General features: G+C 38.4%; 1 protein-coding gene across 5 annotated transcripts; it reads left to right on the top strand.

Moving 5' to 3' along the window:
• The first annotated feature begins 3,769 nt into the window (after window positions 1–3,769).
• Window positions 3,770–11,025, top strand: SERPINB13 (serpin family B member 13). 5 transcript variants are annotated; one of them, XM_045527418.1, is made up of 8 exons: window positions 3,770–3,934; window positions 4,809–4,865; window positions 5,466–5,500; window positions 6,618–6,646; window positions 8,165–8,284; window positions 9,682–9,824; window positions 10,045–10,200; window positions 10,621–11,025. In XM_045527418.1, exons 1-8 carry the CDS (start codon window positions 3,770–3,772, stop codon window positions 11,023–11,025), a joined length of 1,110 nt encoding a protein of 369 aa, XP_045383374.1. The 5 variants fall into 5 exon arrangements, with proteins under 5 accessions (XP_045383374.1, XP_045383370.1, XP_045383371.1 ...); XM_045527414.1 differs by lacking the exons at window positions 5,466–5,500; window positions 6,618–6,646 and adding an exon at window positions 7,651–7,779 and having other exon boundaries at window positions 4,809–4,877; window positions 8,167–8,284; XM_045527415.1 differs by lacking the exons at window positions 5,466–5,500; window positions 6,618–6,646 and adding an exon at window positions 7,660–7,779 and having other exon boundaries at window positions 4,809–4,877; window positions 8,167–8,284.
• The last annotated feature ends 8,522 nt before the right edge of the window (window positions 11,026–19,547 follow it).

The following is a 19,547-nucleotide window of genomic DNA, read 5'->3' on the forward strand; positions in this document are numbered from 1 at the left end:
GATATTAAAACACTTTCATCTTAGGTCAGGTACCCTAGAAGCAGAGCCAAAGATAGAGATTTTTGTTCAGGTAATTTGTGTGTGTGGGGGGGTTGTGGAGGGTGGGAGGAAGGCGCTTCTTTGAGAGAAGCAGGACAGGGCGAGGGAAAAGTTTTGATCAATCATGCAGTTTGTAGAGATTGGCTTCAGTCTGATCCCCCGGGAAAGGACTGGAGCAGAAAGTGCCCCACAAAGTTGTTTTACCTGACGGAGAGGGCTGTCCTTTTATACCCTCATGCCAGTGAGTCATGTCTGAGGTGTGCCTGGCTGGCGGGTGGAGTGGTAGCAGCTTCCCAGGCAGGTGGCTCCAGTTTAGCTGAGAATCATTTGCCTGAGAAAAGGGCATCTCTGAATTTCAAGCCAAAACAGCAGGGTGACAGATGCACTGGCCGGCAAAGGGAATCTGGCTGGGACACCAGCAGCACTCACTGCATCATAGGGTCAGAGAAGAAAAATGTTACAAGTCCATGTCGGTAACAGACATGCAGAGGTTTTACCAAAACTGAGAGTTATGGAACAGAGTGGGGAACCCTGCAGTGCTCTGCCTCAGGGCCTGTTTGCTCTCCTCACTTGTAAGCATAGGAACCACTTTTATGATTCTTGATCTTCAACATATTTTCTACCTCTGGGTCAGTTTTGATACTAGAAAGAAGAGACTGATAAAAATAGAAGAATAGGGAGGGGTCCAATGATTGGAGGTTATGAAAACATTGAAAATTAGGTTTAGAGAGAATATGGATGAGAATCTGTCACCAGATGGAGGTATTTTGGGGTTCAGAAATTTACGACAGTAGCAGGTCCTGGTGATGACAGCAGCCAACGTGTGACCACGTGAGTGGGCTAGGACAGGGTAGGGAAGGGGAAGGTCAGGGAAGTGGGAGGCGCCACGGGCAAGAACGGTGAGGGCCTTCAGAGTGGTGGGAGCAGCCGGGTGGACAGGAAGGCCCTGTGCAGAGCACCAGACGGGCCTGTGGCTGGGACAAGGGCAGGCCAGCCGGACTGTGCAAGTCTTCAAAGGGGAAGGAACGTCGAGGGTGACTGAAGGAAGAAAGGCTTGGAAGAAGTGAGAGTAGGAGGGAAAATAGGAGTGACCTTTCTTCCTTACCGCAGGATATGATATGAATGGCTGTCCTCAGAGAAGACTTTGCGGGATGTAGTTTTCCTCAGGGGAAAGCCAGGTTTCCCTGTGAAAGCAGGATGGTAGAGAAACAGCTTTAGAACAAAGCAGTCGGCCTATGGACATGGCTGGGCAATGGGAAGTCTAGGGGCCACAGAGAAAGAAATTACAAGACATAAACTGATAGGGACATTAAAACAAAGAGCATTACGCCAGATCAAAGATTTTATGCTATTTAAAAAGCTAACATTTCTATCTCATTGGCATCTAGGGTTAACTCCATAACTGATAATTGTTTCTAAATCTTCCTCAATTTGCATGTTTCTTGGTGACTAATTAAAAGGCAAAATGAATTAAATACTGCTTTGAGTTTGCTTAAAGAGCATTAATCAAAAAAATTTTTTTTTGAGAAAAATAAATTTTGAGTATTGAGACTGGTACATACATGACCCATGCCCTCTGAGTCTGCCTCTCTTAGAAGTTTCTTTAGCTGGGAGTCGCTGGCCTGAGACCGGCGTCCCAGCACCGGGCAGAGCTAATGTGCCCTGCTAGGAGCTGGAGCCCAGCGATGACCCTGAATCTTCAAATCCTGTCCTGAGGATCAAAGCTAGAATAATCCCAGGGCTGCTTCTTTTAATGAGCTAGTAGAACCAGTAGACATGCTCCAAGGTTAGCAGGAAAAACTGGAATCTGGAGGCGTAATTTCCTACTGAGTTCTTTGTTTTCTTTTTTCTTTTTTGGTGGTGCTGTTTTCCTGAAATCAGTGAGGGTGTTGGGTGTTTATGAATTATTGGAGTCTAGCACAGTGTCTAGTACATAGTAGACTCAATAATTGTTTATTGAATGAGTTAAAATGAGAGATTTTGTAATTAGTGGACAGGATACTTGAGAACAAGCGTGTGTGTGTGCATGTGTGTGTGTATGTGTGCCTGAGCAAACACTTCTCACTCCTTTTTCTTGTTCTTTTCTAGCAAGGCAGCTTTCTTTCATTTTTTTTTTTTTTCGCATTTGGCGCACCAAAGTAATGCAACTGCGGAGGTAACTCTATTACAGAGAGTGGCTTGTCACGATACACCTCTGTCCATCTGTGGTACGGCAAGAGTACGTTTGATTTATGTCTTCAGCAGGATGTATAGGTTTCCAACCTTGCCCACGTGAGAATCACCTGAGGTAATAAAAACTCTGTTTTCCAGTTTCCACCCCAGAGATGCTGACTCAGTTGGTTGGGGGTGGGGCTTGGGCATAGATTTTTTTTTTTTTTAAAGTTCCCCAGGGGAATTTAATGAGCATGCAAGGTGGAAAACCAGTGCTGAGGCAGAGAGAGCAAGCTATAAATTAAGGATCTCGGCTACTCAATTTACATATGCTTCCGCCTTCCTTGCCCAGCCACCTCTGTTTCTCCATACGTCGGGTAAGTTCTTCTTTTGGTTCCAATTTAAGACTTTTGTATATAAAAACAATGATGTTTGTTGATTTGAAAGAAGTACTTTTATTGTGCACAGACTTTCCTTGGAGTGGTTTCATTTAATTTAGTGCCTACATGGCTATGACAATTTATCGTCTTCATCCCTTGCTTGACAATAAGTTCATTCATTTTATTTCTGATTTAACCTGCATGGAAACCTGAGGCTGAAACTGAAGCTTTAACATCAGATGCAGGACGCCCTAGCAGGGGTGAGCCCTTGAGAGCAAAAGCCCCGAAAGTATGTGGGCTTTCAAAAACTTTATTCTGCATTAATCTTATTTTATTTTTTTTTTAGGAGTCTTCTTAAAGCTTTTATTCGCTAGTTATAAAGTAGCTGGTCATGAAGAAAATATAAAACCTATTCTACCTGTTTATTTTTGGTAAATGTTAATTACTCTTTAAATTTTTTTTTTTTTGTGAGATAACAAAAGTAATAAAAGCTCGTGGACAAGCCTAAAACAATGCAGAAAAGTATAAAAAAGAAAATGCTTTCACTCCCACCTAATAATCCACAAACAGGGATATGTCATTGCCCCTTAGGGAAAATTCAGCCCAAGACAAGTTTTCATGCAATTAGGGATTGAGGTTTCAGAGACTTCATCAATCCTGCTACTCTCTGGACTGGATTTTGAGTGAATTGAGAAACAGAAAGTATCAGATAAGGATGCACCTGTTGGCTTTATTATTGTTAGGCTGGGCGGGAGAGCACTGCCTGAACTTGGGGCCTGTGGGGATCCCCACACCTTGTCCCTGCCTTATCCTGGGCCCAGCAGCTAGACAAGCACTGGGTCTGCCCAGGGAAGCTTAGCACAGGTGAGAGGCTGCGGGCAGGCAGAGGCAGGCAGGTTTGGGCAGAGAACAAGTGAGAATAAAGCCATTAAGGTGTCAACCCTGCTCCCTGGGGAAATGAGAACTGAACATGACTGGGTGATGGCAGACTCCAGCTGATTGTTGTCCCCTGGCAAGAGGAGGCCAAGAGAAGGGGTGAGAAGCAGGCAGCAGTGACCTTTCACTGAGAGTCAAATCCCTATTTTCTGGATCAGTGCAAGAAGAGGAATGGAAGCGGGAAATGTTCCCGTGACACAAAGCAATTCAAATGCTCACTTTTGATTGTTGTTGTTGCTGTTCTAGATCTTGCTAAAATCATCATGGCTTCACTTGGCGCAGCCAGCACTCATTTTGGGTTTGATCTTTTCAAAGAGCTGAAGAAAAGAAATGACAGCAATGTCTTCTTTTCCCCTGTGGGCATCTCAACTGCCATCGGCATGCTCCTCCTGGGGACCCGAGGAGCCACCGCATCCCAATTACAGAAGGTGGGGGCCTTCCTTGCTTTACATACACAGACTCATTTTGAGGGGTCAGGCTTTTGGCATTACCTTGAAGCCATGCTTGTCTTGACCCGTGGGCCAGGAAACAAAAACTGTCAAGACAGGGAGCAATTTCAGGTCTGTCAGGGAAGCCCTCTTCCCTCTCCAAATACCATCATGCCACCTGCCCCTGGGTGCTTGAAATTGCTTTCGGTGGGACTGGTTGAGTGACCTCGTCTAAAACCATTACACTCAAATTAGGCAGAGCATGAAAAGCAACAGTCACTGGAAAAAGTGACATAATCCTTATAATAATCCTTTTTTTTTTTTTTTGAGACAGAGTCTCGCTCTGTTGCCCGGGCTAGAGTGAGTGCCGTGGTGTCAGCCTAACTCACAGCAACCTCAGACTCCTGAGCTCAAGCGATCCTCCTGCCTCAGCCTCCTGAGTAGCTGGGACTATCGGCATGCACCACCATGCCCAGCTAATTTTTTCTATATATATTTTCAGTTGCCCAGATAATTCCTTTCTATTTTTACTAGAGACGGGGTCTCACTCTTGCTCAGGCTGGTCTCGAACTCCTGACTTCGAGTGATCCACCCACCTCGGCCTCCCAGAGTGCTAGAATTACAGGTGTGAGCCACCTCGCCCGGCTTATAATAATCCTTTGATGTGTTTAAAAGACACATGAAAGAGGAAAACACAAATGGATAAACCAACACAGGCTCCTCAAAAGACATTCATGGGAAACCCAGACCTTTCCATGATTTTGAGAGGAGAGAAGTGTCCGGAGCTTTCTTTAACAAGCATCCACTTTGCCCTGACGGACTCTGTGTGAGATTTTCTTGCTCTGACCACCACAGTATTTTCTGTCCTTCACAGGTGTTTTGCCCTGAAGAAGATACTGAGAATTTAAGAAGAAAGGCTGAAGAAAAAGAGGTGAGGAGACATGTCTTACACACTTCTGTAGGGTTGATGTTTTTCAGCTGTGGACTCAATGCAGAGAAGGACTTGCAAAGGCATGAAAGAGGTAACACTTCACACCTATTATTAAGCAATAATAATCACTGTAGCCGAATAATGTTGCTTAATATTCTTAATATTAAGGAGAGACCTTAGCTTTAATGGATAATAACCACTATGATATAGCTGGCAAAGGCTACTAGATTGAAAATTCCTCATGGCAGAGTGCCTGGGTTTTGTAGTGATTGGTTCAAGTCCTGGCTCAGTCACTTAAGAGCTATGCTATTTTGGGCAAGTTATCCTCTTTCAGCCTCTGTAAAGTGTCTGTAGGAGCATCTGGAACACGTGGGTAACTCATCCAGTGGTGGCGGTAGTAGTAGGTGATATTATTACTAAATTACATTCCTATTTTTAGCTGCCTGCTGTTTTCTTTAAAAAAAGGTTAGCACAGGACTAATGACTTCCTGAGGTCTTTTCCTGCTCTAGCGTTCTATTAATAGTATTCCTCACTCAAAGGACAGTCTGCTCAAAGCTGGGGAAGGAATAAGTCCATTAGGTTAGGGCTAGCATCAGGAGATGGTCAGAGTTCTCAGGGAGGGCACACAACTGCTGTGACAGTATTTATAGTCCCATGTCAGGCCCTCGTAAAATCATGGCTCGAATCACCCAGCAATGGGAGCCATTCATTATCCTGAAAGGTTTCCTATGTTTCACAGTTTTCAGTTTGAGGTAGTCCCATTTGTTTATTTTGCTTTCGTTGCCTGTGCTTTTGATGTCATAGCCAAGAAATCATTACCAAATTCAATGTCTTGAAAATTTCTACCTATTTTTTCAGTAGTTTTATAGTTTTATGTCTTATGTTTAGGTCTTTAATCCATTTTGAGTTAATTTTTGTATATGGTGTAAGGAAAATATCCAACTTCATTCTTTTGCCTTTGGATGTTCAATTTTCTCAACACCATTTTTTGAAGACTCTCCTTTCCTAATTGTGTAGTCTTGGCATCCTTTTTGAAAATCATTTGGCCAATATCCAAGGGGTTATTTCTGGGCTCTTCATTCTGTTCCATTGGTGTATATATTTGTCTTCATGCTAGCAGCACATTGTCTTGATTACTGTTGCTTTGTAGTATGTTTTGAAATCAGGAAGCATGAAGCCTCCAACTTTGTTCTTTTTCAAGATTGTTTTGGCTATTTGGGATCCCTTTAAATTCCGTATAAATTTTAGAACTTTCTTTTTCTGTTTCTGAAAAAAATGCCATTGGGATTTTGACAGGGATTTCGTTGAATGTGAAGATTGTTTTGAATAGTGTGGACATTTTAACAATATTATGTCTTCCAACTTATGCACATGGAATTTTTCTCATTTATTTGTATTTATTTTTATTTCTTTCAGTAACATTTTGTAGTTTTCAGTGTACTAGTCTTTCACCTCCTAGTGAGTTTATTCCTAAGTATTTTATCCTTTTTGATGTTATAGGAAATGGGACTGTTTTCTTAATTTCTTTTTTGTATTGGTCATAATTCATAGAAACACAACAAATTTTTGTGTGAAGATTTTGTGTTCTGCAAGTTTGCTGAGATGATTAATTAGCTTTAACAGGTTTTTCGTGTGTAATCTTTTTTTCCTACATATAAGATCATGTCATCTGTGAACAGAGATAATTTTACTTTTTTCCTTTGGATTTGGATGGCTTTTATTTATTTTCCTTGTATAATTGCTCTGGCTAGAAATACCTTCTCTTTGCATCAATCCACTCCTCCCCAAAGGCTCTAATACTACCTTGATCTGCTCATACCACACTCCAGGCAACCTAAGCAGCCAGAGAATGATTGCCCTCTCTATAAAAGCTCATAGTAGCAAGGAAGTAGCCAAAGGTCAAATTCAGCCTCATATATTTTGTTAGAGCAGCATACTTTTACATTTTCAATTTGAATGTATTCAAAACTTCATTAATTATTTGCAAAAATTAACTATTATAAGTCAGATACTACTTTAGGCATTGGGGAATCAGTAATAAAGAAATAAAATAAGTAACTAAAAAATCCATGGGCTTCATATTCTAGAGGAAGATTGTCTTTCTGTTCTCATATTCGATCAGAAATAGGTTTTTCAGACATCGTTCAACAGGCAATGAGACAATGTTCCTCTCTATTCCAGGGAAGTGTGCTGGGTCAGCCAGCTCTGCCCTGAAGACTCCTCAGCCCTCAGTCAGAAAACTGATGCATCCTACAGAAATGTCTGGAAAAGTTTGTTCCCCATCCACTGCCCCTGAGACAGGGATAAATCTCACTTCAGCCCAGTGTGTAACTCTGATAAATGGTTAACTCATATCATTAGGATTCACTTTTCTTATCCACTGTCTAGAACAGAAATTTTCAAGATTTGGTGGGTAAAAATTATCTGGGAATCCTCTACTTTCCTCATGTGGTTAGAGTCTTATGGGGAGCTAAAAGCAAGTTTATGAAACATTTGGTGGGCAAATAAATACATTTGAGACCCAAAATGCAACCTCAGAGAAGCAAGATCTGTGGTGCTGGGCTGACAGAGAAGGCGTCTCTCTGAAACTGAGATTGGTCATGAGTTACATTATAATACGATTGGAGTAAAAGCCACCTGCTATACAGGGGCCACACCAAATGCATGCACCACCCCTAAGGCTGCCAAACTAAGGGAGAGACGCAGCAGCCACCTCCTCTTATGGGGGAATCTAGGTTTGCTTTTGCCAAGATAACCCATTGAGTTTTTATTTTGATTTTGAAGATTGAGAAGACAGAAGAGATACATCACCGATTTCAAAAGTTTTTGACTGAAATAAGCAAACTGCCTAATGATTATGAACTGAACATAAGCAACAGGCTGTTTGGAGAGAAAACATACCTCTTCCTTCAGGTAAGTTTTGCAGGGTCTACCACATCTCTGAGCAGTGTTTGTGAGTGGCCAGGTGGCCCTGCTGGGACTGTGGTCCTGGGGACATGTGCTGCTGGCTGTCTGGCTCCACTCACATCAGTGCTGTGCTTTCCTGGCCTGCTCACCAGACATTCAGAACCTTAGGAAGCTTCTTTCTAATCCTGGCAATTTGAATCTGACTTTTGCCTTAACTCCATTTTACCTGTATTAAAACGTGCGGGGAGGTACTCAAAGTTATGTGCCCAGGGCCTTAAAATCCCTCTTATGACATGAGTCATCCTAACATACAGATAATTTTATTTGGAAATGTCGGGAGTTGATAAATTGATTTTTCAACCTCTTTCTGTTCCTTCCTTGTTTCTCCTAAAGAAATACTTAGATTATGTTGAAAAATATTACCATGCATCTCTGGAACCTGTTGATTTTGTAAATGCAGCAGATGAAAGTCGAAAGAAGATTAATTCCTGGGTTGAAAGCCAAACAAATGGTAGTGTATGTGTGGGTCATTCATCGTAAAAACACTTTCTTGACAACCTGCTGGGAGTGAAGTCCTGGGCTTCACACTGCATGGGGCGCCAGGTGAACAAGCTTTGGGAGGCAACTTGAGATGGGTTTTGCAGGATTGGAAGGACAGGGCTGGGGGTAGAGGGTGGGGAAGGGCACTGCAGATGCTGCAGTGGTCTCGGGAAATGTGGAAAGGGCCAAGCTGAGCCAGGGAGGGGACCACAGGAAGCCAACTACATGGAAACACTTGTGGAGATTTGTTTGCATATGACCATGGATCATAAATCTTGAGGGCTCCAGACAGTGGGCTCACGCCTGTCTTGGGTTTACATTCTCTCCTTTATACTAGAACCTTTCTTTCTGAGTCTGACACCTTAAGTGAAAATGTCAGAGAGGTTTTCTTTGCTAAGTGAGAGACATGCAACTCTCCCATCAAAACCTGTGTGTGCTACCTGTAGCTGGGGCCACGTGGGCCTCGTCTCCACCTGAGCATCCTGCAGGGATGATAGAAATTTCAGTGTCATCCACAACAGAGAATTTGACAAACCCTGTGCCCCATTCTCCCTTCTCAACCACAAATATTAGACAAGCATGTAAGAGATAGCAAAGAGGAATGTTAATGTGGAAACACACTTTGAGGAGCAATAGCTAATACTTTGTTGTTAGAGTTTTTATTTAGAGCTGAATTTTTTATCCTGGTTATCAGGGAGACCTCTGTTATTTCCTAGTGCATTTTTTTTCCTTCATGCTTAGTCCAAAGAAAGAAAATTAAAAGAAGCAGAAATAAAAGGGGTCTATCAAAAGGTTGGTCAAATGGTATTTATTAGAATTTAGTGTGGGACGGGCTGAACCCAGAGACAAAAATATCAACTTCTTTTCTAATAGAATAGTCTCTAAATCTCATGTTGTAGCTATATCCAATGGGTAAGAATAGTAATAGCTAACATTGAGTGCTTACTATGTGCTAGATAGAGTCTTAAGTGCTTTCACATATTAAATCATTTACTCCTTTCAATAATGCTATGAGGCAGGTTTTATTCCTATTTTACAGATTTGGAAACTGAGGCACAGAGAGCTTAAATAACTTATCCAAGATTCTCAGCTGATAAGAGGCAAAACTGGGTGCTGACAGAGGCATCTGACCCCAGAGTGTGGACTCTTAACCATCAACCTCCATTTATCCAGTGGGATAAATAGGCGATGGGCAAAGTGAAAACCTCCCTACTGATTCTGCCAGCAAACCCTTTTCGGCAAGGCCTTCAGGTGCTGACCTGGCTGTGTTTTAATGATCAGTCAAGTCCGTGTGCATTGATTCTGCCACACATATCACTTGCAATTGGAAGGATGGGCCAATTTGTTTTTGTTGTTATTTGTTTGCAGAAAAAATCAAAGACCTGTTTCCAGATGGTTCTCTCAGCAGCTCTACCAAGCTGGTGCTGGTGAACACAGTTTGTTTTAAAGGGCAATGGGATAGGGAGTTTAAGAAAGAAAATACCAAGGAGGAGGAATTTTGGCTGAATAAGGTACAGTCCTTAATTTATTTATGTGATGTGCTCACACATGGAATGTAAAATCTAAAGTCATATTTGAGCAAACGTCCACTGGTAGATAGCAAATGCTCATTCTGAGACTCTGATAGTGAGCGTTATTTTAGGTCGAGCTATTATTTTGGTGAGTTCACTTGGTTGCTTTATGCCTTTGTTCTTGTCTTTTGACATTGTGCGCTCTGTTAATTTGTTGCAGAGTACGAGTAAATCTGTGCAGATGATGACACAGAGCCATTCCTTTAGCTTCACTTTCCTGGAGGACTTGCAGGCCAAAATTGTGGGGATTCCATATAAAAACAAAGACCTAAGCATGTTCGTGCTTCTGCCCGATGACATAGATGGTCTGGAGAAGGTAAACACTTGCATCTCTCTGTTCTTGCTTTCATTTCCTGAGGCTTTGTGTCCCAGAGCTCATTCACTGTGATTGCAACTATGTAAATATATATTGCGCATACATAGACTAGAAGAGGATAGTAAGAAATGAAGTAATATGTATCAGATTGATGGAATAAGAAATGACTTACTTTTAATCTTTAAAAATTCATTTAATGTTATTGGATTTTCACATATACACAGATTATTTAACTAGAGAAATATGACAACTGCCTACCATATAAAGATAAGAGTCTAGTGAAATGAAAATTTTACTTTTATTTATTAACTAAAATTAATAACTTTTGATGGATACAAATCACTGTTACACTGTTTTAAATTTTTATTGATAAGCATGCTATTCTGCTCTCCTTTTTTTTTTTTTTTTTAAATAAAAAAGATTATAGATAAAATAAGTCCTGAGCAATTAGTAGAGTGGACCAGCCCAGGGCATATGGAAGAAAGGAATGTGAATTTACACTTGCCCCGGTTCCAAGTGGAGGAGCGTTATGACCTTGAGGCGGTCCTGGCCGCCATGGGCATGGGAGACGCTTTCACCGAGCGCAAAGCCGACTATTCAGGAATGTCCCCACGCTCCGGGTTGCATGCCCAGAAGTTCCTGCACAGCTCCTTCATCGTGGTCACTGAGGAAGGCACTGAGGCTGCAGCTGCCACCGGTGTAGGCTTAAATGTCACATCAGCACCAGGTGTTGAAAATGTTCACTGTGATCATCCCTTCCTGTTCTTCATCAAGCACAATGAGTCCAACAGCATCCTCTTCTTTGGCAGATTTTCTTCTCCTTAAGACAGTCATTGCCGTGGCATTGCTGCTCTTAGAAAAGACAGCCGTCTGTGTTAGAGTAGTCGTGTGATTATGGAAATCGTCTGTTCTTGTAAATTTTGTTTTACTCTCTTGCATTCCAATCCTACAATCAAATCAATGATTTAATGACTGTAATAGTGTGTGTGTGTGTTTAAAACTTTTCTTTGAAAGTGAAATGTTGTTTTGTTCGTGCCAGGCATAAGGCGAGTAAACCAGAGCTCATTGATAATCTCTCCTTGATTTCTTTTGAAAGTAAATCAATGTCTTGCAGTTTTGTGCACTAAAGAAAAGCAACAGTCTCTTCAGTAACGAGAGTATGGACTAGTGATTTTGGGGGTCCTAGTTCTAGTATTTTGGCATATTGTAATATACAAGTAAAATAAAGTAATAATTTACTCAATTCCTGTGTTACTTTTTTCTTTTTCAAAAGATATTGTGGCAAACTGCAACACAGGAAGGAGAATTTAGAAATACAGTGGCAAAATGTAAATTAAAACTCAAATGTAAGAATAAGCTAATAAGTAATCACTTCCCATTTTACTTTTTATTTCCTGCATATTAAGAACAAAACTGTATAATTTTTTTTAAAAAACTTCTTCTGGGTTGAGAAAAATGGCCAATTCATACTCTGTTGTTTGAATTGTAAATTAGTATAAACTTGAGAATAATTTAGAAATATTGATCAAAGATATTTTTATAAGAATCCTGTACTTTAACCAAATAATTCTATATTCAAGAATTTATTCAAAGGAAATAATTTGAAATGCAAAGATTTATATAACAATGTTCCTCACAACATTAATTATAATAAAAAAATTTTAAACTCCAAGTTCAATTTTTTAAATAATGAAATTTCTCTATGGTGAGCTTCTAATATAGCTATTAAAATTATGACATAAAAGAAAAAAAACCTGAAAAGTCAGGTCAAAATAAAACAGTACATCAGACAGAGAGGATTCCTGTATTTTCATCTTCATTTTAACAGAGTATATTATCCATTGTCAGTTACATGAGCATTTTTTTCTTTAATTTCCTCCCTCCCTCCTTCCCTCTCTGTCTCTCTCTCTCTTTCTTTCTCTTTCACTCTCTCTCTCTCTTTCTTCTTTCTTTTCTTTGTAATATCACAAGGGTACAGACATTTTGGTTACATAAATTGCATTTGTACCGTCCCCATGCCCCAGATAATGTACATTATACATTAGGTGTGAATCAACCCATCCCCTTTTCTCCCCCACCCCACCTGACACCCGATGAACGTTACTACCATATATACACATAAGTGTTGATCAATTAGTACCAATTTGATGGTGAGTACATGTGGTGCTTGTTTTTCCATTCTTGTGATACTTCACTTAGTAGAATGGGCTCCACTCAGCATGATGTTTTCAAGGTTCATTCAAATTATATCATGAATCAATACTTCATTCCTTTTCATGGCTAAGTAATGTTCCATTATATGATATAACAGCTTTTGTTTATTCATTAGTTGATAAACATTTGTATTTGACTTTTTGCCTTTTATGAATAATGATGCTATGAGCATTTTGTATACAAGGTTTTGTGTGGACATATATTTTCATTTCTTCTGGGTATATACTTAGGAATGTAATTGCTGGGTCATATATCTTTGTGTTTGTCATTTTGAGGAGTTGCTAAATTATTTTCCAAAGCAGCTGCATCATATTACAATACAACAGCAATGCATGATGGTTCCAATTTCTCTACGTCTTTGCCAATACTTCTTATAGTCTTTTAATTTTTGCTATCCTAGTAAGTGTGAAATAGTGTCTCATCATGGTTTTATAGCATCTTTTGAAGTGTGATTGGAGTAAAATTTATCAGTATTATCTTTTAAGGACGATGCTTTTGGTATCAAATCTAAGAACATTTCCCTAATGAGCAGCAATGTTGAGCATTTTCTCATATACCTGTTGGCATTTGGATGTTTTCTTCTGAGAAATGTTTATTCAGATTCTTTGCCCATTTTTAAAATTGTGTTTTTTGTTCTCTTGCTATTGAGTTGTTTGTTATTTATATATTTTGGATATTAACCCTTTATCAAATAAATGGTTTGCAGATATTTTCTCCCAATCCATAGGTTACCTCTGCACAATCATAGCACCATGTATCAAAAAGATGATTTTTTTTCTGCATTGAATTGTCTTTGTACTTTTATTAAGAATCTTGAATGTTATGATGTACTTAACAAAACAAAAAGGCAGCAACCGACCATAAATTGACCAGAAATATAAGGATGTTTATTAAGCTTATGCCTAGGCATCTTGTTGTCTTTTGCTGTCATAAATGACATCTTCTGTTTCATCATATTTTCAAATTTTTTGTTTGCATATATAAAGGTTATTGATTATTATATAGATGTTTTAAAAGCTGTTACCTTATTAAATTATTTTATTGCTTGCAGTGGTTTTTCCTTAATTATTTTGGGGTTTCCAGATATTTAATAATGTCATATATTATTATATCAAATATAGTGTATATAATTTTCAGGTTGATTTTTATCTCCTCTTTTCTAACTCTAAGCTCAACTTCCTTTCTTTTCTCTGATTGCATGGCTAATACCTCTAATAATATGTTAAATAATAGTGAAGATAGTGAGCATTCTTGTCTATATCCTGCATTAATGGGATTACCTCTCATATTTCCCTATTAAATTAAAAAAATATGCTGGCTTTTGTCTGAGGTACATAAATATTCTCCCAAGTTTTGAAAGTATCTGTCAACTCATCATACATAGGTTTTTTTTTTTTTTTAACATTAATCGATGTTGATTTTTTTAAAACACCTTTTGTGCATCTATGGAGATGATCACATGTTCTCTTTTGCTCATAAATATGTACACTATATTGTTTTGATAGCTCCATTTTAAATTCTATTTAACTTATGACTATTTTTAGCATTCAATTGAATTCACCTAAAATGCTTCCTATGCTTTATAAACTTCCTATTTGTTTTTTTCCCTCATCCTTTTCTGTTATTTTTTATTCTAAACACTTATATTATAATTAATATCATAGAAATTTCCAAAAATAAATTGATTCTAAAAGCAGAGATTGTGTGTATTCATATGGCCATGTTTAAACATTTTTGTAAAGTATTTATTTAGTAATCAATGTATTTGATTTATTTATACCTCCAACTCTTCTTTGAAAGAGTTTATAGTGGCAAAAATTTTTATGTACCTTTTTTAAGAGAACATATGGACATTAAACTATGAAATAAAAAGTTAATAAATTCAACTTCATCAAAATTTAAAACTACTCTTTAAAAACATCATCAAGAAATACAATCCATATAGCTCACTCTTATATTTAGAATACATTAAAAAACAATTACAAGTCAATAATAAAAAGATAAACAATTTAATTTAAAAATGGGCAAAGTTTGAATAGACATTTCACAAAATAAGATATACATATGGCCAATAAGCATATGAAAAGATATCGGGGGGGGGGCAATAGCACAGCTAACATAGTTTTAGAGAATATAAATCTTGCCTTATATTCTTGCCTCGAGAGAAAATCATCTGTTATCACAGGCAAAATAAGAAGAGAAAATCTGAGTTAAACCTTAAAATATTTTCAACTTAGGTAATGGTTTTCAAATAACTCTCTTGCATCTTCTTCCCATTTGAGATGGTTTATGATTGGGATAATTCACATCTGCTTCAAAGTAGTTAGGTTGGTAAGATTTAGTGGATATATAATTGCAATTGATCAAACTTTATGGATAAGAGTGTGTTCATAAATGAACACAAACTCATCAAAATGAGCTCTGAGCTCTGTGCATGGAGAAAAAAGATCCAAGATGAGTGAATATCAAGTGTTCTTTTTGCATGTGAATTTAGGACAATGTCATCTTGGCTTCTACAGTGATGAATCACATTTACAGAAGTATTTGGGTCAAATGTCAGCACCTGCCTATATTACATTCTTTGGAAGCTATTTGCATTTGAGGGAAGAGCAGAGTGGCTGAAGCAATTTATTGGTGTTGTGGAACCTGTGGTTTATGATCAAGAGGTCTGAGGGGGAAACGCTTCCAAATGAGGACTCTGGAATCAGGTTATTTGAATTTGATTCCCAGTTCCACCACTCAATAATGGTGTGACTTTGAACAAGTTATATAAACTTCGCTATCATAATTTCCTCATCAGTAAAATGGGGAGATTACCCAATAAAATAATACCTCATAGGGTTGTTGTGGAGATTAAATAAGATTGTTTATGCAAAGTGCTTAAGAAAATGCCTGCACTTGATAAATGCTGCTGTTTCTTCCCTCTCCTCCTTCTCTCTGAATTATTGTTTATAGTAATTGAATATAGTGATTTTATCAGCTTTTGTACCAGCAGGAAAGAGATGGTATATTTAACTAAGATTTTCAAAGAGAAATTTTTTACGTAAACTTTTTATTTTAAATCATTTTAGATTTACAGAAAAGTTGCAAAGACAGTACAGTGAGTTCCCATATGCCCTCACTCAGTTTCAATTTCCCCTAATTGTTATGCTGCATTTTTCAAATCTAAGATGAACATTGGTACATCACTGTGGCAGGCAGAATTCTGAGATGGCCCTAAGATTCCAGGCCCCTGGTGTACACATACCTTCTCCTTGTTATTCAGTCAAATGTTAATCAAGGTGTTGCTGTAAAGGGATTTTGCAGAAGTAATTAGGGTCCTAATCAGTCCAATCAGTTGACCTTTCTTTGTTTTTTGTTTTTTTTTTTTTTTTTTGAGATAGAGTCTTGCTTTGTTGCCCAGGCTGGAGTACAGTGGAATCATCATCATCATCATCATCGCTCACTGCAGCCTCCAACTCCTGGGCTCAAGGGATCCTTCCTCCTCAGCCTCCCAAGTAGCTGGGAATACAGGCATGCACCACCACATCTGGGTAATTTCTTTTTATTTTTTGTAGAGACAGGGTCTTGCTATTTCCCAGGCTGGTCTTGAACTTGAACTCCTGGGCTCAAGCCATCCTCCCACCTTGGCCTCCCAAAGTGCTAGGATTACAGGTGTGAGCCATGGTTCCCAGCCAAGTTGGCCTTAAGATAGGGGAATTGTCAGAGTGGACCTGATCCAATCCTTTGACCCCTTTATATCTTGGTCTAGAGGCAGGGAAGTCAGAGATTTGCAAAGCCTGAGAGAGATTTGGCAAGAGTGAAATTCTCTTGCTAATTTGAAGATGGGAGTGTCTTGTGGAAAGACTCTGACAACAGCCTCTGGTTGCTGAGAGAGCTCCAACTGGTAGCTAGCAAGGAAATGGGGAGCCCAGTCCTACAATTGCAAAAAAGTGAATTTGGCCAACAACCCAAATGAGCTTGACAGTGTATTCTTCCCCACAGTCTCTAGAAAGGAGCACAGTTTGGCTGACACCCTGATTTCAGCTTTGTAAGACATCGAGCAGAGAACTCAGTCACACTGCGCCTGACTTCTGAGCTATGGAACTGTGAGTTAATAAATTCTGGTAATTCGCTAGGCAGTGATAAAAAAGCTAATATAATTACTACTAGGTAAACTCCAGAATTTATTCAGATTTTATCATTTAAAAAATTAATGTTCCTTTTGTGTTGTAAGATACAGTCCAGGATATAACAATGCATTTAGTTATCACGTCTTAGTTTCCTCAGATCCTCTGATCTAGGACAGTTTCTCAGGCTTTCCTTGTTTTTTATAACCTTGGCAGTTTGGAAGGGCACTGCTCAGGGATTTGCATTTTGGGCTTGTTGGATTTATTTTCTCATGACTAGATGAGGGTTATGGGATTTTGGAAAGGATGTCACAGAGGGGATGTACCCTTCTCATTTCAATTGAGGGAGTCCCTGATATGTCCATGCCATCTCTGGGAAGTTAACCTTGATCGCTGGGTTAAGGTAGAGTTTGTTAGATTTCTCCAGTGTAAAGTTTCTATTTTTCCCTTTCCATACTCTGTATAAATTGAAAGCAAGTCACCAAGTCCAGCCCACATTCCTGGGGGAAGGATTAAGCTCAACCTGCCAAAAGGGAGAGTATCTACACACATTATTTGGGATTTTTCTGTTAGAAAAACTCAGAAGGATATCTTTAAAAGTTAATATTTAATCAATTTTCTTAAGATGTAATTTATATGATATAAGGTGCATTCATGTCAAGCCTATAATTTAATGCATTTTGACAAGTGTATACACTGATGAAAATGCCACCATAATGAGGATATAGAACATCCCTCAAAGTTCCCTTGTTCTTTTTCCTGGCCGATCACCCCCTGTAACCCCAGCCCAGCAACTCCTGATGTGTTTTCCATCACTACAGAGCAGATTTGTCATTTACAGGTTTTATAAAAAGTGATTCATATATCATGTACCCCTTCGTGCTTGACTTCTTTTGTTCAGTGTTGTGTTTTTGAGATTCATTATATATAATATTTCTTTAAAAGTTATACATAGATTTATGTGTAAAATTGATCAGACTTAGAGTCAGTGAACTTTTTGAAAATTTAGATTTTATTGATATTTCTGAATAGATGATACATTCCTGATTCAAGATACAAAAGGTGAGAAGGGTTTATAGACTGAACAGTCTCTGCAGCAAACATACCCAGGCTACTCAGTTACCCTCCTCTTGAATCCATGGTATAGTTTCTTATCTAGTCCTCCAAAGACATGTTATATGTATATACACAAATACATGTTTGCAAATTATTTTTTGTTTCTTTTTAGCACAAATGGTGTCACACTCTATAAAGTTATCTCTGTTCTGTTTTCACTAGTTATTAATAATTATCTTGTACTGCAAAAAATATATATTTTTTTTATCCTTTGAATTCAATGCTTCTAGTGTTTCTAGACGCTTCTAGTGTTTCCTATTAAACTTGATTTTGGCTTCAAAATTGAGATAGCTGCATTTTAATATGTTAAAGAATCAATCTCTATTTTATTTTAAAGAGCTGTTATAAAACATATATCTTAAATTTTGTCACATGATTTTCTAGGATCTATTGGAAAGCAGCGTTGTTCAATAGAATATTAGGTGATGATGAAAATGTTCAATAATTGCATGGTCCAATATGATAGCTGCTAACCATAGGAAGGTATTGAACACGTGGCATGTGACTAGTGGGGCAGAGGGATTATATTTTCAATTTGTTTCATGTTACTTAGTTTAAATTTAAATAGCCACATGTGACTAATGATTACTGTGCTGGACAGTGAAGGTCTGTAGCAATTTCCCCCTGAGATCTGCTGATGTGGCCAAGTACGTTAATATATTTTCTACTGTGGCTATCTGGAATGAGCCCATTTTGTCATGTTGTAGTATTCTAAATTTTATATGATTTAAAAACACATAAAATACATATGTACAAAAATGTATATAAATATGTATATACAATCTTAACAGTAATAAATAATTCCCCATATATCCTTCCCATAGGTCAATAAATTGCCCTCAGAATCCATTTTTATCCATGTTCCTTCCTGCAGATATATACTATATTGACTTTTGCTTTAGTCAATTCCTTTTTTTAAAAAATAGTTTTATTAACTAGGATTGTACTCCTAAATAATGTGTCAATTAGCTGAAAAAACTGAGTAGTAAGTACACACTTAGCCATATAAGGACAAGCCACTGTCTTCACTGTCCCAGGACTGGGTAAGTAACACAGAATTTCAGGGCCTTAGCCTTTCTGGGAGTTTCCCCTTTTGAAGCAGTCAGTGGCCGAAGTAATGAAGTGATCTTGGGAGGCATAGGTTCTCTACAGGTGGAGCATTAGGTGAGGTTGTATAGTGTGTCTAGTGTGGGGGAAACTTCCCCTTTCCCCTGAAAGTTCACTGAAAGATCAACTCACAATTAAGGCAGATTAATAAGAGGAAGAGGTTTATTTACTGTGTGAATGGGGAGAATCTCAGAGTGATTACCCAATGTCCTATCTCTGAGTTTTACACTAATATTTTCAAGTGCCTGCCCGACAAATCTATTTGGATCTTATAAGAACCTCAAATTCAGTTCTAATTTTAACCCATGATCTTCTCTTCTCTCCAAAACAAAATCTAGCTGGCTAGGTCAGAAGCTTGGGTGTCTTTCTTGGCTTCTATTCACTTCCCTATATCTAATCTGTTGCCATAATTCTGTGTCTGTTGATTCCTAAATAATTCTCACAAATTATCTCTCTCTCTCCATCTCCAATACCAACACTCTAATGGTTTCCTAATTTAAGTCACAGTAACCACAGTGTTCTTTATTCTCATTCATTTATATCAGAGTAGCCAGAATTGGATTTTCAAGATGCACATACAATGATTTTATTTCTCTCTTAGAGAAACAAATAATCAAAGCCTGTAATGAGCTTCCCATTCCTTTCAGGATAAAACAGAAAGTTCTTAATGTGGTTTACAAGCTTTTCATGTTCTAGCATCTGCCTACCACTCTGGACTCGTCATGCCCTACTCTAATTGAGAATTTTTCTGTCTATATGATTAATATATTTCCAAATTATCCTTCCTATGTGTGAATGGCC

This window comes from Lemur catta, chromosome 16 (assembly GCF_020740605.2).
Source record: "Lemur catta isolate mLemCat1 chromosome 16, mLemCat1.pri, whole genome shotgun sequence".
Classification (NCBI taxonomy): Eukaryota; Metazoa; Chordata; class Mammalia; order Primates; family Lemuridae; genus Lemur; species Lemur catta.

Excerpts from the sequence above, each read along its gene's own strand:
- SERPINB13 (XM_045527414.1), top strand. The coding sequence starts at position 3,770 with ATGGCTTCACTTGGCGCAGCCAGCACTCATTTTGGGTTTGATCTTTTC. Across the intron at positions 3,935-4,808 it reads CCGCATCCCAATTACAGAAG|GTGTTTTGCCCTGAAGAAGA; the intron begins GTGGGGGCCTTC and ends TGTCCTTCACAG. Across the intron at positions 8,285-9,681 it reads GGTTGAAAGCCAAACAAATG|AAAAAATCAAAGACCTGTTT; the intron begins GTAGTGTATGTG and ends ATTTGTTTGCAG.